This window comes from Pteropus vampyrus, unplaced genomic scaffold, assembly GCF_000151845.1.
Source record: "Pteropus vampyrus isolate Shadow unplaced genomic scaffold, Pvam_2.0 Scaffold195, whole genome shotgun sequence".
In the NCBI taxonomy this organism is placed as follows: domain Eukaryota; kingdom Metazoa; phylum Chordata; class Mammalia; order Chiroptera; family Pteropodidae; genus Pteropus; species Pteropus vampyrus.
In genome coordinates, this window is record NW_011888976.1 from 1,980,992 (window position 1) to 1,997,328 (window position 16,337).

Genomic DNA, 16,337 nt, shown 5'->3' on the forward strand with positions numbered 1-16,337 from the left:
TTTAGCTGAAAGAGAGGAAGTGGTTGCAGAGAAGAATGCCTGATGTTTCAGTTTGAGTCCAAAGGCGGGAGCAAAAAAAGATTTCCCAGCTCAAAGGCAGGCAGGAATAAGGAATTTCTTCTTACTCTAGCACTTTGAACTAATTACATGAGACTCACCCACATTGAGGAGGGCAATCTGCTTTACCTAGTCTGTCCATTTATATGTTAAACTCATCCAAAAACACCCAAAGTAAAGTTTGACTAAATATCTAGACACCTTGTGACCCAGTCGACCATCACATTTAGTATTTATCTTATAAACTTAATAAGAGGAATTTTTTTTTTTTTTCAGTATTAAACTATCCCTGTGTTCCTGGTTTAGAACCCCCTCCCCCTCATTTTTGTAAATAAATGCACAGTTTGGTCTGTAAATGTTTAAGAGTTTTGTTTCTGTGATGCTGAGTGATATTGACCTGTAATTTTTCTTTCTCGCATTGTCCTTGTCTAGTTTTGTATCAAGGTTATACTAGTTTCCCAGAATTGAGTTAGGTAGTCAGTCTTTCCTTATTTCACAGTGGTTGGATGTATATATAATTAGAATAATCTATTTTTTGGATGTTGGGTAGCACTTAACTGCAGAACTGTGTCATCTTTTGTTTATGAATGATTTTAAAATACTCAATTTCTTATAGTTGGGTGGGCCCATTTGGATATATTATAGTTTTGTTTTTGAGAAACTTGTTCATTTCTTCTCTGTTTTTTAATTTATTGGGATAGAATTTTATAGTCTTCAGTAGCTGCTGTGAGCATTTTTAGATGATGATATTTTCATTATGCTTTTTCATTAATTAGCCACTTTCACCAGAGGTTTGTCTATTGTATTAGTCTTAAGAACCAAATTTTGGTTTCAACCCTCTGTTTTGTATTTGTTTTGCTGTATTATTAATGTCAGCTGTTAGTTTTATTAACTTGTACTTTCGAGAGGTTTATTTGGTTATTTCTGACTAAGTTGGAAAGATAGTCAGTGAATTTTGAGTTCCAAGTATTGCTTTAGTGGTGTTCCACGTGTTTTATTACATAGTATTTTCATTATCTTTCAGTTCTAAGTATTTTTTTAGGTTCTTCTATTTTTTTGTTTTGACACATGATTTAGAGGTATGTTTTTAAATTTCCAGATTAGAATACTTATGTCTTTTTGTTTTTTCTGACTTAATTCCATTATAATCAGAACAGGTAGTGATTATTTGAAATTTATTGACACTCGATTTAAAACCTACTTTATTTATCTAGCCTGGTATATATTCTTTTATATCCGTGGATTTATATCTATTTTTGGAATATTAGTCATCTCACTGAATCTTAGTCATTATACTTCTTCGTTTCTTTAGACTATCTTCTAGGACTGAACTATGTCAGACATTTCCATGCTATTTATGTCTGCTATCATCTCTGTTTTCTCTCTACTTGTTTCTCTATGCTGCATTCTGAGTAATTTCATCATAACTCTTTTCTAGTTTACAAATTCTGTTTAGCTATGTCTAATTTGCTGTTTAATCCATTCATTGAGTTGCTAATTTTACAGAGAATATTTTTGATTTCTAAAAGTTATATTTGATTCCTTTTGAAATCTGCTTTGTCATTTTTTAAAACAGATTCTTGTTAATTCTTTTAGAAATACTGAGTACCTATTATGTCAGGCACTGTTCTAGGAGGTGGAGGTTATATTTTGATATTTCTTTGTTTTATCAAAATAAGAGTCACCATTTTAGCCATTTTACAGTGTACAATTCAGTGATTTTTAATAGATTCACAATATTGTACAACCATCACCATATCTAATTCCAGAGTATTTTCATCACCTCAGAAGAAACCTCATATCCATCCATTAATCTTTTACTTTGCATTCTTCCCTCTAGTGCTTAGCAACCACTAATGTACTTCTGTTTTTATGAAGTTGTCTATCCTGGACATCTTATTATAAGTGGAATCATACATTTATGAGGCCTTTAGTTCCTGGCTGCTTTCACTTAGCATAATAGCTTGAAGGGTCATCCATGTTGTAGCATGTATCAGTACTTCATTCCTTTTTATGGCTGAATAATATTTTATTGTCTGGATAATGCCACATTTGTTTGTTCATCAGTTGTTTCCACTCTTTGGCTGGAGTATTGCTGCTGTGAACATTTATATACCAATTTTTGTGTGAACATGTTTTCAATTATGCCAATTATTTTATTTCTTTAAACATTTCATACCTGTTGTTTTATACATTACATCTGATAATTTCAGTTTGAAGCCTTTAGGTGTTTGAGTCAGTTGTTTCTGCTGAATCTCACTTAGGGTTGTTTATTTCCTCCTAAACTTGATCATTTAAGATTGTGAGCTTAATATTTTATATTTTTAATGCATTTTTGTACCACATTACTTTTCTTTAATGTTATTGAAAAGTCAGAATAGTAGAAACAAGTAGTAAAATCAACAGACTAGGTTAATACTATTTTCTGTGGGGAAAGGAAACAGTAAGGTATAATAAATAGAGGCAGCAGGACCATGGAGTTCACAGATGTTTCCTTTTCTAGAGGGCCACAACTGTTTCTTTACGCTAAAGCCACAGGTATTACTACTAAGGCATCTGTCTGCCTGAGTGTTGTTTCTGGATGTGATTCCCTTAAAATTGTGGCCCCTTCGAGGACAGGGGTTTTTATAAAGACCACTAAGCCAGAGAGATTTTGAAAACATGGTACTTGGAGTGGGTGAGAAGTTAAAAAAATCTAATTGTTTTTCAGTGACCACAAAACATGAAAATCTTATTTGAGCTTTCCAACTTTCTGTTCTGACAACCAGGAGTTGGGCAAAATGTTAAAAAGGATATGATATAAAACATTTTGGATAAAAAGGTTTGAGTCTGAAATAAAAATTTTCAGGTACATTGTCCACTTTAGAGTGTTCAAACAGTGATGTTATTAAATGTAAATTGCTAACATTTTTTGGCCCTTAAATTATGAGTTCTTACACAGACTTTGTTTATTGGAATTGTTTAATAATAATTTAGGTAGCACAAGTTTTCTTTCAGAACCCAGATAACCTTTTGTGTTCACCTGCCATGCTTGGTTCTCCCTTTTTTTACCCTTTCTGTAATCCAAAAGAAAAAAAGAAAAAAAATAGTATGAACTATTGTAGTAACTCCTGAACTGAGTTTGAGTTCCTCACATTCCATTGTTTTCTCTGCCCTCCTCCTCAGAGTTGTCAATATTTTTTTGTTTGTTTTTTTAGGGACACCTTCCAGTTCAAAAAAGGTATACTCTCCAGGGCATTCCTGGCTAACCTGGCATTCTTGTCTTTTTATAATCTAGCCTGGAATCTTTCTTTCTAGACATGTCTTATACATTTGTCCTAGTCTGTCCTCACCCTTTTGCCAATGATAAGTACTCTGATGCCTGTAATATTAAAACTGCCTTTGCTCTATTAAAATATCATTTCCACAGTCTCAGGCACTTCTGAGGCAAAATTCACCTCCAGTACACTTTCAGTATCTTTTCTGACCATAAACCAACATTGTTTTTTCCCGTCATATTGCTTTGTCTTTTCGAGAATTTTTCTGTCTTATTTAATTATTGATACTTCTTGTGTTACTCTGTCTACCCAATTGTAAACTTCTCGAGATCAAGGATCTTCTGATGCTTGTCTTTGCAATTATCTCTGGCAAAGCAAATTGACTTCCATGTGAAAGATGTTCATTAAATATATAAAGAATTAGATTATAGCAACACATTACGTTGAGATTAGCCTAAACTCTTAAAGGCAGCATTTGCGTCATACTTGTCTTATATTTCCAACATCCAGCATACCGCCTTCACCATTAACATGTCTTTTGAATTGCTGAAGAAAATATTGAAAGTCTTTAGTTTGATCTTGTATTTTAGCTTCCAGGAAAAATCAAAAAGCTGGTTTCACAATTAATTAGGGGGATTTTCTCTTTAAAGTTATGAAAACTAAGGAATTTTTTATTTGGTTAGATTTCTGTTAGAGATTTGGAAAGAGTTTTTAACTAATTCAGCAGCGATATTTTTCCTAAAGATGATCAAGATCTTTTTGTTTTCTTTGTAATTAGTAGAAACAGCTGTGTGCCTTTCTACCTTCTGGTCAGTAATAATGAAGCAGATTCAACTTTTTCCCTCTTCCCAAAATTCAGGTTCTTGTTAAACCTTTGGGAGACCGAGGATATCTTTTTCTTCTCTCTCCTTATCAAATAGTGTCTCCATATGGTAAGTAATCGCCTTAATTTTTATAACTTTTTGAATTTTTTAATTAAAATACATTGTTAATGAATTTGGCTTATGTTTTGTTTTTTTGTTTTTTGTTTTTTTTTTTTAGAACACCAAACTGCCAAGTCTCGAGTTCTACACGCTTTGTTTCTGTTTCAAGAACCTAGAAGCATAGTTACTTGTAAGTTCTTGAATATCTAAATGCAGTTACTTATAGATAACTACATTTTGTTGAAAATTTCCAGATAATTCATGGAGCATTTTGTCTTTTACCATGTTCTGGGAATACTGGGAGGTATTAAGAGATATTAGCAATATAAAACGTAAATTACATGACTTGATTTTTTTTTTTTCACTCTGAAAATTATTTGGGTTTTAATCTGTTTTCACTAAATAAATGTTGATTGTAATTGTTACAGTACTACAGCTTCATTTTCTAGTTTTTTATATTATGATTACTTTTTAGCTTAGTTCATTCTTGCATTCAAATTTTAGCAACTACAAAAGTATCATACGCTAGGGTTAAATATCAGGCCATTCAAAATTTATAAGATATTTTCACACTGATGTTAGAGAAAATTTGCTATTCAACTAAGTTTAATTCATTATTAAGGTAAAGTCCTCACTAATGGGTTTCGCTGTTAGATTAAGAATGAGATTCTCAATTGTAGCCACTCAGTGCTTGCCTATCTCCTTATGGGAATAGAGAATTCATGTGAAGTTAAAGTTAAGTTTTAACAGAAAGGAGTGATACTGCTATCATTTGCAGGACTGTTTTGCTACAGGCCTTCGTTTTTGCCCTGCTTCTTTATATCTCCTTATATTATGTGTGTTTTTCCCTTTAAAAATATATGTTCTGCAATCTCTCTTGTTTTAGTTTCTTATTGGCTTATTTTAGGCCCCTGGACTTAGAAACATGCTTTTCATATATTTCATACTTCATAATAAATGAATATGCTATTCATATATTACATACTTTTATTAGGGTACATACTAGTTTGGTTCACCATTAAAGTATGAGTGTTGTTTTATTTCTTTGACAATAGATCTGTATTTGAGTAATTTATTGATTGCTAACATGGTTTACTTTTTTGTTCATTCTTTTACAGCACAAAAAGGTTCAACCAATGCAACACCACAGGAGAGACATGAGAGCATGCCAGATGTATTAAAAATAACTCAATTTTTACAATTTGCTTTGATTCAGTGTCGAAAGGAATTCAAAAACATAAATCCTATTAATTTTCATTCTGTTGTTGAAAAGTATGTAAGTGCATTTTTTAAGCGAGGTTTTGGTTCAGGTAAACGAGAGTTTATTATGTTTCCTTATGATTCACGATTAGATGATAAAAAATTCTTATACCCAGCTCCAAAAAATAAATCCCATATCGATGATTGTTTGCATACCTATATTTTTCGGCCTGAAATGTATCAGTTATCTATTTGTAAATTAAAAGAGCTATTTGAAGACAATAGAAAACTTCAGCAGTTCAGTCAACATTCAGATTATGAAGGCCAAGAAGAAATGAATGGTACAAAAAAGAAATTTGGAAAACGAAATAACTCAAGGGATGAGACTATTAAACCTGGAAAGCAGAAATCATCTCACTCTTTGGATTATGATAAGGATAGAGTCAAAGAATTGATTAATTTAATTCAGTGTAGGAAAAAAAATGTGGGAGGGGACTCAGACACAGAAGATATGAGAAGCAAAACTGTCTTAAAGAGGAAGCTTGAGGATCTACCTGAAAATATGAGAAAGCTCGTCAAAACCAGTAATTTATCTGAAAATTGCCATCTGTATGAAGGTAAAATATTAGATTGCTTTTATGTAGTATAAAAACATCAACCAAAAATACATTAAAGTTGTTCTGTCCTTCTAGTATTTGCACACAGGGGTGTGCAAATTACAACCTAAAAGCCAGTGCAGCCTGTTTTTTTAGAGAAAGTTATATTGGAATACAGACGTGCCTATTCATTTATGTATACATATAGCTAGCTTCTTTGACATTATAATGACAGAGTTGGGGCAGAGACTCTAAGGCCCATGAAGCCTAAAATATTTATTCTCTGGTCCTTTACAGAAAAATATTTGCCAACTCTTCCCTAGCACATCAGATTTCTAAATTGTGTCGCTTAGGCTAATGTGAGAAAATAAAGTATGCCCAGCTTTTACCCTGCAATTTCGACCCCCTGTCCTTTTATATTCCTTTAATTTTATAATTGGAAAAGTCTAACATAGAATATTGAGGTTTTTCTTAAGGATGCTTGATGAAAGGAACATTCTGAGCTTTAAAATAAAATTTCTTAGATACATGAACATATTTTTTCCACCTCAGGATTCCAGTAATATATTTGGCTTTTTTTTTTTTTCTATTTTTATTTGCTTTTCTGTTTTAGTTGATAGAAAAGAAATGGGAGATAATCTCTTTAGTTTTTCATTTAAAAATTAAACGTGTGTTTCTTAATATTGCAAGTAATTTAAAACATTTTTTCATTAGATTTTTAAGGTCTCCACACTGCTATTCTATAAGCATGAAATACGTTCTCTTTGCATCTAGGGACCTTTGATGGAACAGTCTACATTATATGCCGCTTCCACAGTTCTTATTGATTATGGCAGATCTTCAATAACATGTGACTAGTGGCCGCCATATTGGATAGTACTGGAAGTTTAAATTAACTAAAATGAAATAAAAATTTATTTCTTATGTTATACCAGCTATAGCACTGTATTGAATAGCAGAGGTAGCATTTGCATCAGAGCAGAAAGTAGTATTTGACAATGCTGTTCTTTCCAATAATTTTCAGAGTTTTTTTCTTTACCTTTTCTTTTCAGTATTTTCATCCCAGTCTGTGTTCTTATCTATGATGGCCTTCTGTCTTCTCTCAGTCATTTTGATATCATGTTTTTCTCAATATTGCTTTGGTAATTTGCTACAAATCTCAACTTCTATATTCATCTTTTAAGGCTTTGTTGTAGATTGGCCACATCCAGCCTGAATAGCCATGTTTCCCACTCTTCCTTAACATGCTCCTTAGTTAAGGCTCACCTCTCTTGAAGAATGTCATGAATTGCCCTTTTACTTCTTTTTCTTTTTTCTTGAAGCATCTCTAATTTCCCTCAAACCTCTTATCTTTGCAGTTCAGAACCCCTCTTAGCTTTCTGGCTGTTATGCCCCTCGATGGTTTTCATTTCCTTTAGTTTACGCTGGATTTCTGCTCTGTGCTGAACCTGTTGACACTTTCTGATCCATACAGTTTTATACTGCTCATATGTGTCTTGAAAGTTAAGTACTTACTACGTGCTAGAGGCTTTAGATACATGGACTCATTTAGTTCATGAGTGCTAGACATAATTATCCTTAATTTACAGATGAGAAAATCATCTCAGAGAAGTTAAATAACTTTATCTAAAGATATGTAGTTTACTAATCAATGATTGAACTCAGTTCTGACTGATACAAAGCATTGTTCCTAAACTCGACTGTATTTCCTAGCACTAAGCACATAATAGCCAAGACACTTAAATTTTGGTGCCATTGTAACTGATGATTGACTGACTTCATACATGTGAAAAAATGTTTGGGGGTGAAAATTAGGCTTTATTCATAGTTAAAATGGGAAATCCATTCTAATTATAATAGACCAAAGGGAAAATGGGGCAGGGGAGAAGGGGCCAATAGATTAAACTAGAGCTAGTAATGATCAGAGTTGGATTTCTAGATGTTCCTCACTTGCATTTCTTTCTAGTCATTTTGTACACTTCTGATTTTTAAAAGTAGAGATTTAAAGGTTGGATTCTAATTTCTAAAATACCTTGATCTTGATTTGGTGGTGAACCCAGTCATTTTATAAGAGGATTTAGCATCAACTTTTTTGAGATGTGGTTTATATACAGTGTACCCATTTTAAGTTCACAGTTTGATGAGTTTTGATAGCTATGTTACCACCACTCCAAAATTAGAACATTTTTTTACCCCCAAAAGTTGCTTGGTGCTCCTCTGTAATCTCACCCCACTACTACTTTGTGTTCTGTCTCCATAGATTAGTTTTGCCTGCTCTATAATTGCATATAATTAGAATTGTATAGTATATACAATATTGTTTGATTTGTTTTGTTTTTTTGCTATGGTACATGATACCCTACCTGACATCTACTCAGGCCTTACCTTCCTTCAGCATTAGAGCACATGACTTTCTGAATGTGTATTCACTTTGCGAGTTTTTAAATATATTATTGTGCAGATTACCCAGATTTATACCTGCTTGGAGCCATGTCCTGACATGTTTTCTCTTATAGTGCTTTCTGTTCTTAATGTGAGTTTAATGTTTATTTCTTTAGGATGATTTCGTATCTCTAAAATCCAGGCTTTGTAATCTAGTCATTTTGAGATAAGGCTTAGATGATAAGAATGTCAGCCTGTATCTTAAGGACAAATTGTAATAAGTACAAAGGAGATAGAAATCAAATTAAGTCATGGGTTTCTTTTTCCTTTTTAGTAGATTTTAATGTAATCTGCATACCCTTCTAACATTTTGCAAAATAGCAAGTGCATATATTTTATCTGTTGACAAGCACCTGGTTGACTTTGGGATTTTGGTGGTAGATTTTAAGGTAACTACAGTACAGTTAGTATATATATTATCAACTTGATGTTTGTGCTCATTCTTTAATAGATTTTTCAAATTATGTAAATTTTTATTTAACAGGAATTTTGATCTTTGCGCAAAATTTTAGAACCAGTCATATTTGTAAAGTTAAGGGATGGATGTACTTGTAAAGTCTAAGTCAGTGGTTTGATTGAATTTCTGCTCATAAATGTCTTAAGTATAGTATATTTATTTAGTTATTTAAGGCTGGCCTTCCAAACTTAGAAATGACTTTTCTTTCTCTTTTTTCTTCAGAGTCTCCACAACCTGTTGTCTCACTTGGGCATGATGCCGACTTGAGACAGCAGCAGCAGGATACCTCTAACTCTGGCGTTGCTGACATCCATAGGCTATTTAATTGGCTCTCAGAAACACTAGCAAACGCACGCCATTCTGATGCATCCCTGACAGACACAGTTAACAAAGCCTTAGGATTGAGCACCGATGATGCCTATGAAGAGTTGAGGCAAAAGCATGAATATGAGTTGAATTCGAACCCAGAAAAGAAAGAATATGAGCAGCCTACTTGTGCAAAAATTGAAAATGCACATTGTAAGGGTACTCAGAGCCCATTGCTAGAAGCTGATAAATCATCTTTAAAGTATCCTGTTGCTGTTTCTACCAGAGAAGTAGGCACTGACCATAAACTACATTTGAAAGAAGTAAGCATATGTCTTTTGATTATCTTGTTCGCATTTGTGAATGTGTGTGAAAGAGAGGATGTGGGTGTGCTTCAATGAGTTTTTTCTCCCTTTGAAAAAGAAATAACACATTTCACTAAAAGTATCTGTCCAGGATAGTATTTCTAAGTTATTCCTTGTTACAGAGAGATAAGTAAAGAAGTAGTTTTCCTTCCTGCTTATAGGCTTATATACTAAGATGTACCTGTTGTGATAAAGTTAAGGCTGTTCAAGAAATGGCTATTGGGAGTTAATTCCATATTGTTTCATAATAAAATCAGATTTCCAAAACATTGGCTTTCTGCTGGCAGTACCAGAACCCAAAGGTGAAGCAGGTGAGGTGACTAAAGTCAGTGCACCAATGTTTCAAGGTTAGGTACTTTGTATTTCTTATGGGAATAAGGAATGAAAAATGTATGGCCTTTAGGATTATCTCTGAAATGACACTCAGCCTTGCTTGACACGGAATCCAGTTTATTTATGATATATGCTTAAGAATACTGATCTCTGGCTGAGAAGTAGCCTTTATCTTCCCCCAGAAGTGGCTGCATCACTTGAAACAATACCAGGATGGCACCATATTCCTTAGGGCTTATTTCTAATTTATCTTTCCTCGATTTTCTCTAACCTGCCTTTGAATAAAAGCCATATGCATGTCCCCAGGCTTTGTCCATGTAATTTTGGGATATTTCTTTTAAGGGGAAGAGGATAGCATGAGGCTCACTTGGGGAGGTGCGTAAAGTAGGCAGTGAGAAACTCATCTATGTTGTTAATATTTCCTAACATATTTAATCATAGACCAAACCCAGCCCACTTCCTATCTTATTAACTAAAGTTTTATTGGAACACAGCCATGCCCATATGTTTAGATATTACCTATGGCTGCTTTTGCACTACAGTGGCAGAGCTGAGTATCTGAGTATATATATATGGCCCACAAAGCCTATTTAGCTCTTTACCAAAAAGGTTTACCAATCTCTGCTCCAAATCAGCATCACATTATGTTTTGAAGGAAAAGGTATGTTTTAATTTGAGGCTAGAGTATTGTAACTTTTCTATGTTGATTTGATTATAATATTTAGATTTAAACTTGTGAATTTGTTTTGAAAAAATAGTTGTTTATTCTTGACATTAAAATTAATTGAAAAGAAAGCTATTGAATATGTACTCTAATTTTTAGGATCCAAATTTAATTAGCATGAATAATTTTGAAGATTGCAGTTTGTGTCCCACTGTTCCCTTTGAACATGGATTCCATAGACCATCTAAATCAAATAATGTTGAAGAGACTGAAATACATTGGAAACTGATTCCAATTACAGGTAAGAACAAGTGTATTGGGAATTAGGTTTGCTTGGTTTTACTTAGGGATCAGTTTCCTGAAGGGTTTCATCTTTTCTAGATTCTACTCTTGAGACATTAGGTGCATCATCTTACTTGGCTATGACATCTTCAGTGTCTTATTTTGAGCAATGTAATGTTCATCACTGAGCGTTGCTGTCCTTGGTCAGCATCAGCAAGTATCTGCAAAAAAAGCGTGTTTAAAAATAAGGATTTAAAACATACTTATCTCCCTGTGGAGTTTAGCATACAAATTTCCAAATGAAAATTGTCAGAAATTGAGTTTCTAATAAGTTGAAATAGCTACAGAGATGAAATGATGGCCAATAAATACTGTCTTCTCAAATTATTAAAGTAAGCTTCACTATAACAAGTTATCATCTAAGTGATAATGTTGTTCATCTATTTGAAAGAAATTTGATTTTTTAATATAGGATTATCTTAGAGAAATTGGATCATTGTAGAGAATCTCCTAAAATGATTGAATACAGATAGAAAGCTTTTCGAACCTGGAGTATGAATAGTTTAGCAAATGTTGAAAGATCACTTTGCAGTGTTCCGATTTCTCCGTGCAAACACATATACACATACATACTCTTAATATTCCAAGTTCTTATTCATCTTTGTTAGCTAAGGATTTTTGAAATATTTCCAGGGCACATCTTTTCCATTCGTAGACCTCTATATAACCTTTACAAAGAAAAAAAAAAACTTTTTGCTAAAAAGTAGACTGGCTTGTGACCTAGAAACTACTATGACCTCCAAAGTCTCTGAGGAGAATTTCTAAAACTTTGATGAATTTCCAGGACTTCAGCACCATTCTCTACTTAGTTCCTTACTGGAGAGGGCAAGAGGCCTAAGTGGGATGGTAGAGAGACAACTGTTTCTCACTTAGGAGCTGGAGATGTCAGCTTGCGTGGGAGAAGCAGAATAAGGAAGTAGTCAGTACAAGAAAATTAACTAGCAATTTCTCATTTAGTTACCTTCATAGTTGATGTTCAGAGCCATTTGAAGGCAGAACATCTAGGTGTTGATATTCCATCATCACCTAAATGGAAAGGGAAGCAACTTCCCCTTTCTGAATGACCCTTCCGGATTATTTTAGACAAAAGAAGGAATACTTGGATGTGTTAGCATTTGGAGTTTTCTGAAAGGTGCTTAATAGGTATCACCAGTATCTGAAGAGAGTCTACAAATCTAATGGATGCTTTCCCTCAGGAGGGAATGCAAGAAGCCCAGAAGACCAGCTGGGGAAACATGGTGAGAAACAAACACCAGGTGAGAAGGCTCGCTTTGCTTTTCCTCCCAATATGCCCTTCTTCAGAATTGCTACTTGCATTTCTGGTCTTCCATCAATAGGGCATCAATTTAAGCTCTGTTAATTACAGAAAATTTGAACAATATATTTAAATCATAAACTGATTTGTATCAAATATTCTTATACAAAAAATGTTTAAAGCAGGCATTGCATATTCATAGAAATTAAGTTTTCTTCACCTACAGTCAGTTCTGTCAGATATGATGACTTGGGAAGACTGGAATATTTTTCTTAATCCATTTCTGCAGGATATTCTCTGAGAAGCAGTTATCAAATTTCTTTTAAACTTAAAAAATAGGAGGTGAGGCTATTTATCTTTTAGGTACATTATTCCTAATCTTGAATTTTTTTACCCAGTTCTTCTAATTGTAAAGCTAATTTCAGCAGATATTTTAAATCAGGAAACTTTCAGATTCCGGAAACATTTACAAATAGTAAAGATTAGGTAGTTGCAGTTGGTGCCTAAAAGTGATTCTTTTGTCTGAGCTCAGTCAATTCAACATCCCTACATCGTCATAGGCATTGTTCTTCTTGCTTAGAGTTTAGTGGTAGGTCCTTTTTATATGTTTCCATTTTGTTGATCTTATTTTTTCAGAAATCTTAAGTGGTTTTTTTGGGGAAGGCTGTTTGGAGAGAAAGCTAATGACCTTTTAATTTTAGTCGGTCTTCACAATTATTCTCTTTGGGGAATTAAAAAAAAAAAAAAGACTTTTAGTTGAAGATTTTCTTGAAGAAAACTATTACAACTCCTAGGAAAAGATAATAAAAAAAAAAAAACAAACAGTAGATATATGACATACAGAAAAGTGCTCAGATCTTTACTATATAGCTCAATGAATTTTTATGTATATACATTTAATGTGACACTACCCAAATCAATATGTAGAACACTTCCAGCACCTGAGATTTTCTTCTGCATCTTCCCAGTTACTACTCGCCCTGTCCACAGTAGTAACTATTAAATCTGACTTCTTTCACTGTAGATTAGTTTTACCTGTTCTTGAATTAAAGCTAAATGGAACCTACATATGTCCTCTTTTGTTTTTGGCTCTTTCAACATTTATGTCTGGGATTCACCTGTTTGAATCTGTCAGTAATTCTTTCTCATTAGGAGCAGCAGGTATCTTGTTTATGCTTTAAAATGTTCCATCAGCATTAGTATCCTCTTGGCATACCATCTTCATATTTTGTGATTGAAAATATGAATATCTGAATGATGCTGCCTTTTGAGAACTCACTACTCTCTTTTCACTTAAAAGTCACAGTACTGCAATTCTAGAATGACAATCCGTAGAAAATTTGCATTATTACGGATATTGACGTGTGTGTTTCTTTTAAATCATTTATTGAAGACATTTTAAAAATACTAAATTTATTAATCTAGGGGATATCATATCAGGGATATTTGATTGCAAGATAAAATAAATTTGGTTTAGAGTTTTTTAATATGGAAAATTCACGTAGATTTAAGTTATATTTTATCTTTAAAAATTCTCTTTATCCATAACCCTTCAGGAATAAGGTTATTGGTCTGAACTATAGCTGTAAATTTTGAGAGCAAATGTTTTATTTAAAATAATAAATGACTCAAATGTTTTTAAATTACAGGTAATCCTCCACAACCTATTTGTTTTATGAGATTCAGTTAAAATTTTTTTTATTTAAATAAGTCAGACATTTGACATGGTACATAATTCAAGAAGTACAAAAATACTTTTAAAAGTCTTCCATTTCTAGCCCAAACATTTTATATGTGTACTAAACCCCATATTGCGGATTTAAAAAGGACATTCAGTATTCCTGAGTTACTTTATGGAACTTGAATTTTCTGATTTATCAGTTTCATGTAGTTGTAATTCTTACCTTGGTACTCTGGGTGTTTTTGTCTCCTCTTCCACTTGTAGACTTGCTATGGTCTTACCCTACGGTCTGGTGCCTTTGCAGTAGTTAATGGTTACAGTGGTTCATGGTAACCACTAAGATGGGTAGAGAAAATTTCACAATCCTGACTGCTGCTGAGGCTGTTTAAACCTTTAGAAAAGTGTGTGTGGTGGGGGGGAAATGAAAACTAAATTTTGAGTAGAGAGAGCATGCTGCTACACCTGGGTGAATAGGGAATTCACTATATATTTAAAGTACTTTAGGTTTGAAAACTAGTACCTGGTCTTTCTGATTTAGAGGTACCGTTTCATATGCTAGAACAGCAATTTGTTAGGGAATGTCGACTAAGATTTAAAAAAAATTAGTAATTTTTTAAAGGACAGAATCATGTAATATGGATCTTCAGATGATGAAGTTTTTCGAAAATATAATACTTTAAGTTGTCGTTAAACATATTTCCCTTGTTTTTTAAAAAGAGATTTAGGGTACCTGTTTTGAAATGTAGTTTTGTAAACCTGTTGAGTTTGAATTTAGGATTTATTGGTAGGGGTATGATCTTATGGATTGAGCTAGTTGTTAGGAGTCAAAAGTTAAATAGTTCAGCTACCTGAATGATCTCTTCATCTCAAATGAGATTTCTCTTGGAATTATTTTGAAACAAAAGAATGCTTACAAAACCACAATCAAAAGTGTTAATGTAGCTATGAAATATGTTCTCTTCCTGTATTATTGAGCATTTTTCCCTGATAAAGTCTGTAACATTGCAGGAAATCCACTAAACAACCCCATATGTGAATCTGAAAACAGGTAAAATTAATTATCCTATGTCTTGAATGCAACTCTTGGTAATTATTCCCACAGCATTTCAGTTTGGCATTCTTTGAGTTGCCTTACAACTCAAATTTTCATATTAAGACAGTATTACTATAGTAGACATTAGTTGGCAAAGTTGAGCAAGCTATTGCAACTGACTATCCTAATTAAAACATGTTCATTAAAGTCAGATCTTCAGAAAGGTAGAGAAGCAGAAATAAGCAAATGACTTAATTTATATTGATGCCAAATTGGCCCTCGTTCACACCATTTGAGATTTTTATTCTACCTTCCAATGTGTAATTAGTTCTAACTTCACCTGACATTTTTGTTTTTTAGATGTTATTTATTTTTTTCGAATTGCTCTTATAATAATGAACTCTTCCTATATAGGTATGAAATCACCAGAAGAACAACTGGTGTATCTGCCACCGCAGGAGGCCTTTCCTAACGACCCTCGGGTAATAAGTAGACAGAGAAGTTCTGATTACCAGTTTCCATCCTCTCCATTTACAGACACACTAAAGGGCACCACCGAGGATGACGTGTTGACAGGTCAGGTGGTGACAGTGGAGGAGCAGTGTGTGCCAGCAGCAGAGCCGCCTGCAATGAGCGAAACCACAGAGAGGACAGTGTTAAGAGAATACAATCTCTTTTCTAGGAAGATAGAAGAGATTTTGACGCAAAAGAATGTTTCATATGTCAGTAGAATTTCCACACCTATCTTTTCAACACAAGAGAAGATGAAACGGCTTTCTGGGTTCATATATTCTAAGACTTCTAAAGCTGGCATACAGGAGTTTGTAGATGGCTTGCATGAGAAACTAAATACTATTATTATCAAGGCATCAGCCAGGGGTGGGAATTTGCCACCAGTCAGTCCTAACAATTCTAGTACTAAGATGACATTGAATCCTGTGGGAAGACATGTCATACCTGTTTGTTCAAGTGACTTCAACAGTAAACACCTTGAACCACTTTATAGTGATACTTTGAAAGACACCAACTCTAATGAGCAGCATTCCTCTTCAACTTTGGGTTTAACTGAAATAGAAGTGAACCAGCCACACCGTGCCACAGAGCTAATGGTGACTTCTGATCATACTGTACCTGGTGATATTGCTCAGGAACCAGTAGAAAAGGAAACAACAAAATCACCCAGTGATGTAAACATTTCTGCCCAGCCAGCTCTTTCAAATTTTATAAGCAAGTTAGAACCTGAAGTATTTAACAGTTTGGTTAAAATCATGAAAGATGTCCAGAAAAATACTGTGAAATTTTATATTCATGAAGAAGAAGAGAGTGTGCTCTGTAAAGAAATAAAGGTAACTAAATGAGAAGGTAATAGTAATGCTGGATAAACTTGTCTCGTTGAGTCTGACTTCTATAAAAAGGAATTTTTTTC

The 16,337-nt window shown here is 33.6% G+C and overlaps 1 protein-coding gene across 8 annotated transcripts in view; it reads left to right on the plus strand.

Moving 5' to 3' along the window:
* FAM208A (family with sequence similarity 208 member A) overlaps positions 1-16,337 on the plus strand; it is a 42,372-nt gene that overhangs the window by 18,468 nt on the left and 7,567 nt on the right. For 2 of the 8 annotated variants that reach the window (XM_011371807.2, XM_011371803.2), the window contains exons 12-18: positions 4,174-4,246; positions 4,356-4,427; positions 5,356-6,054; positions 9,155-9,561; positions 10,760-10,901; positions 12,139-12,198; positions 15,326-16,257. In XM_011371807.2, the coding sequence (XP_011370109.1) occupies positions 4,174-4,246; positions 4,356-4,427; positions 5,356-6,054; positions 9,155-9,561; positions 10,760-10,901; positions 12,139-12,198; positions 15,326-16,257 (2,385 nt within the window). The remainder of the gene's footprint in view (positions 1-4,173; positions 4,247-4,355; positions 4,428-5,355; positions 6,055-9,154; positions 9,562-10,759; positions 10,902-12,138; positions 12,199-15,325; positions 16,258-16,337) is intronic. The other 6 variants (XM_011371810.2, XM_011371805.2, XM_011371809.2 and 3 more) reach the window with 4 other exon arrangements.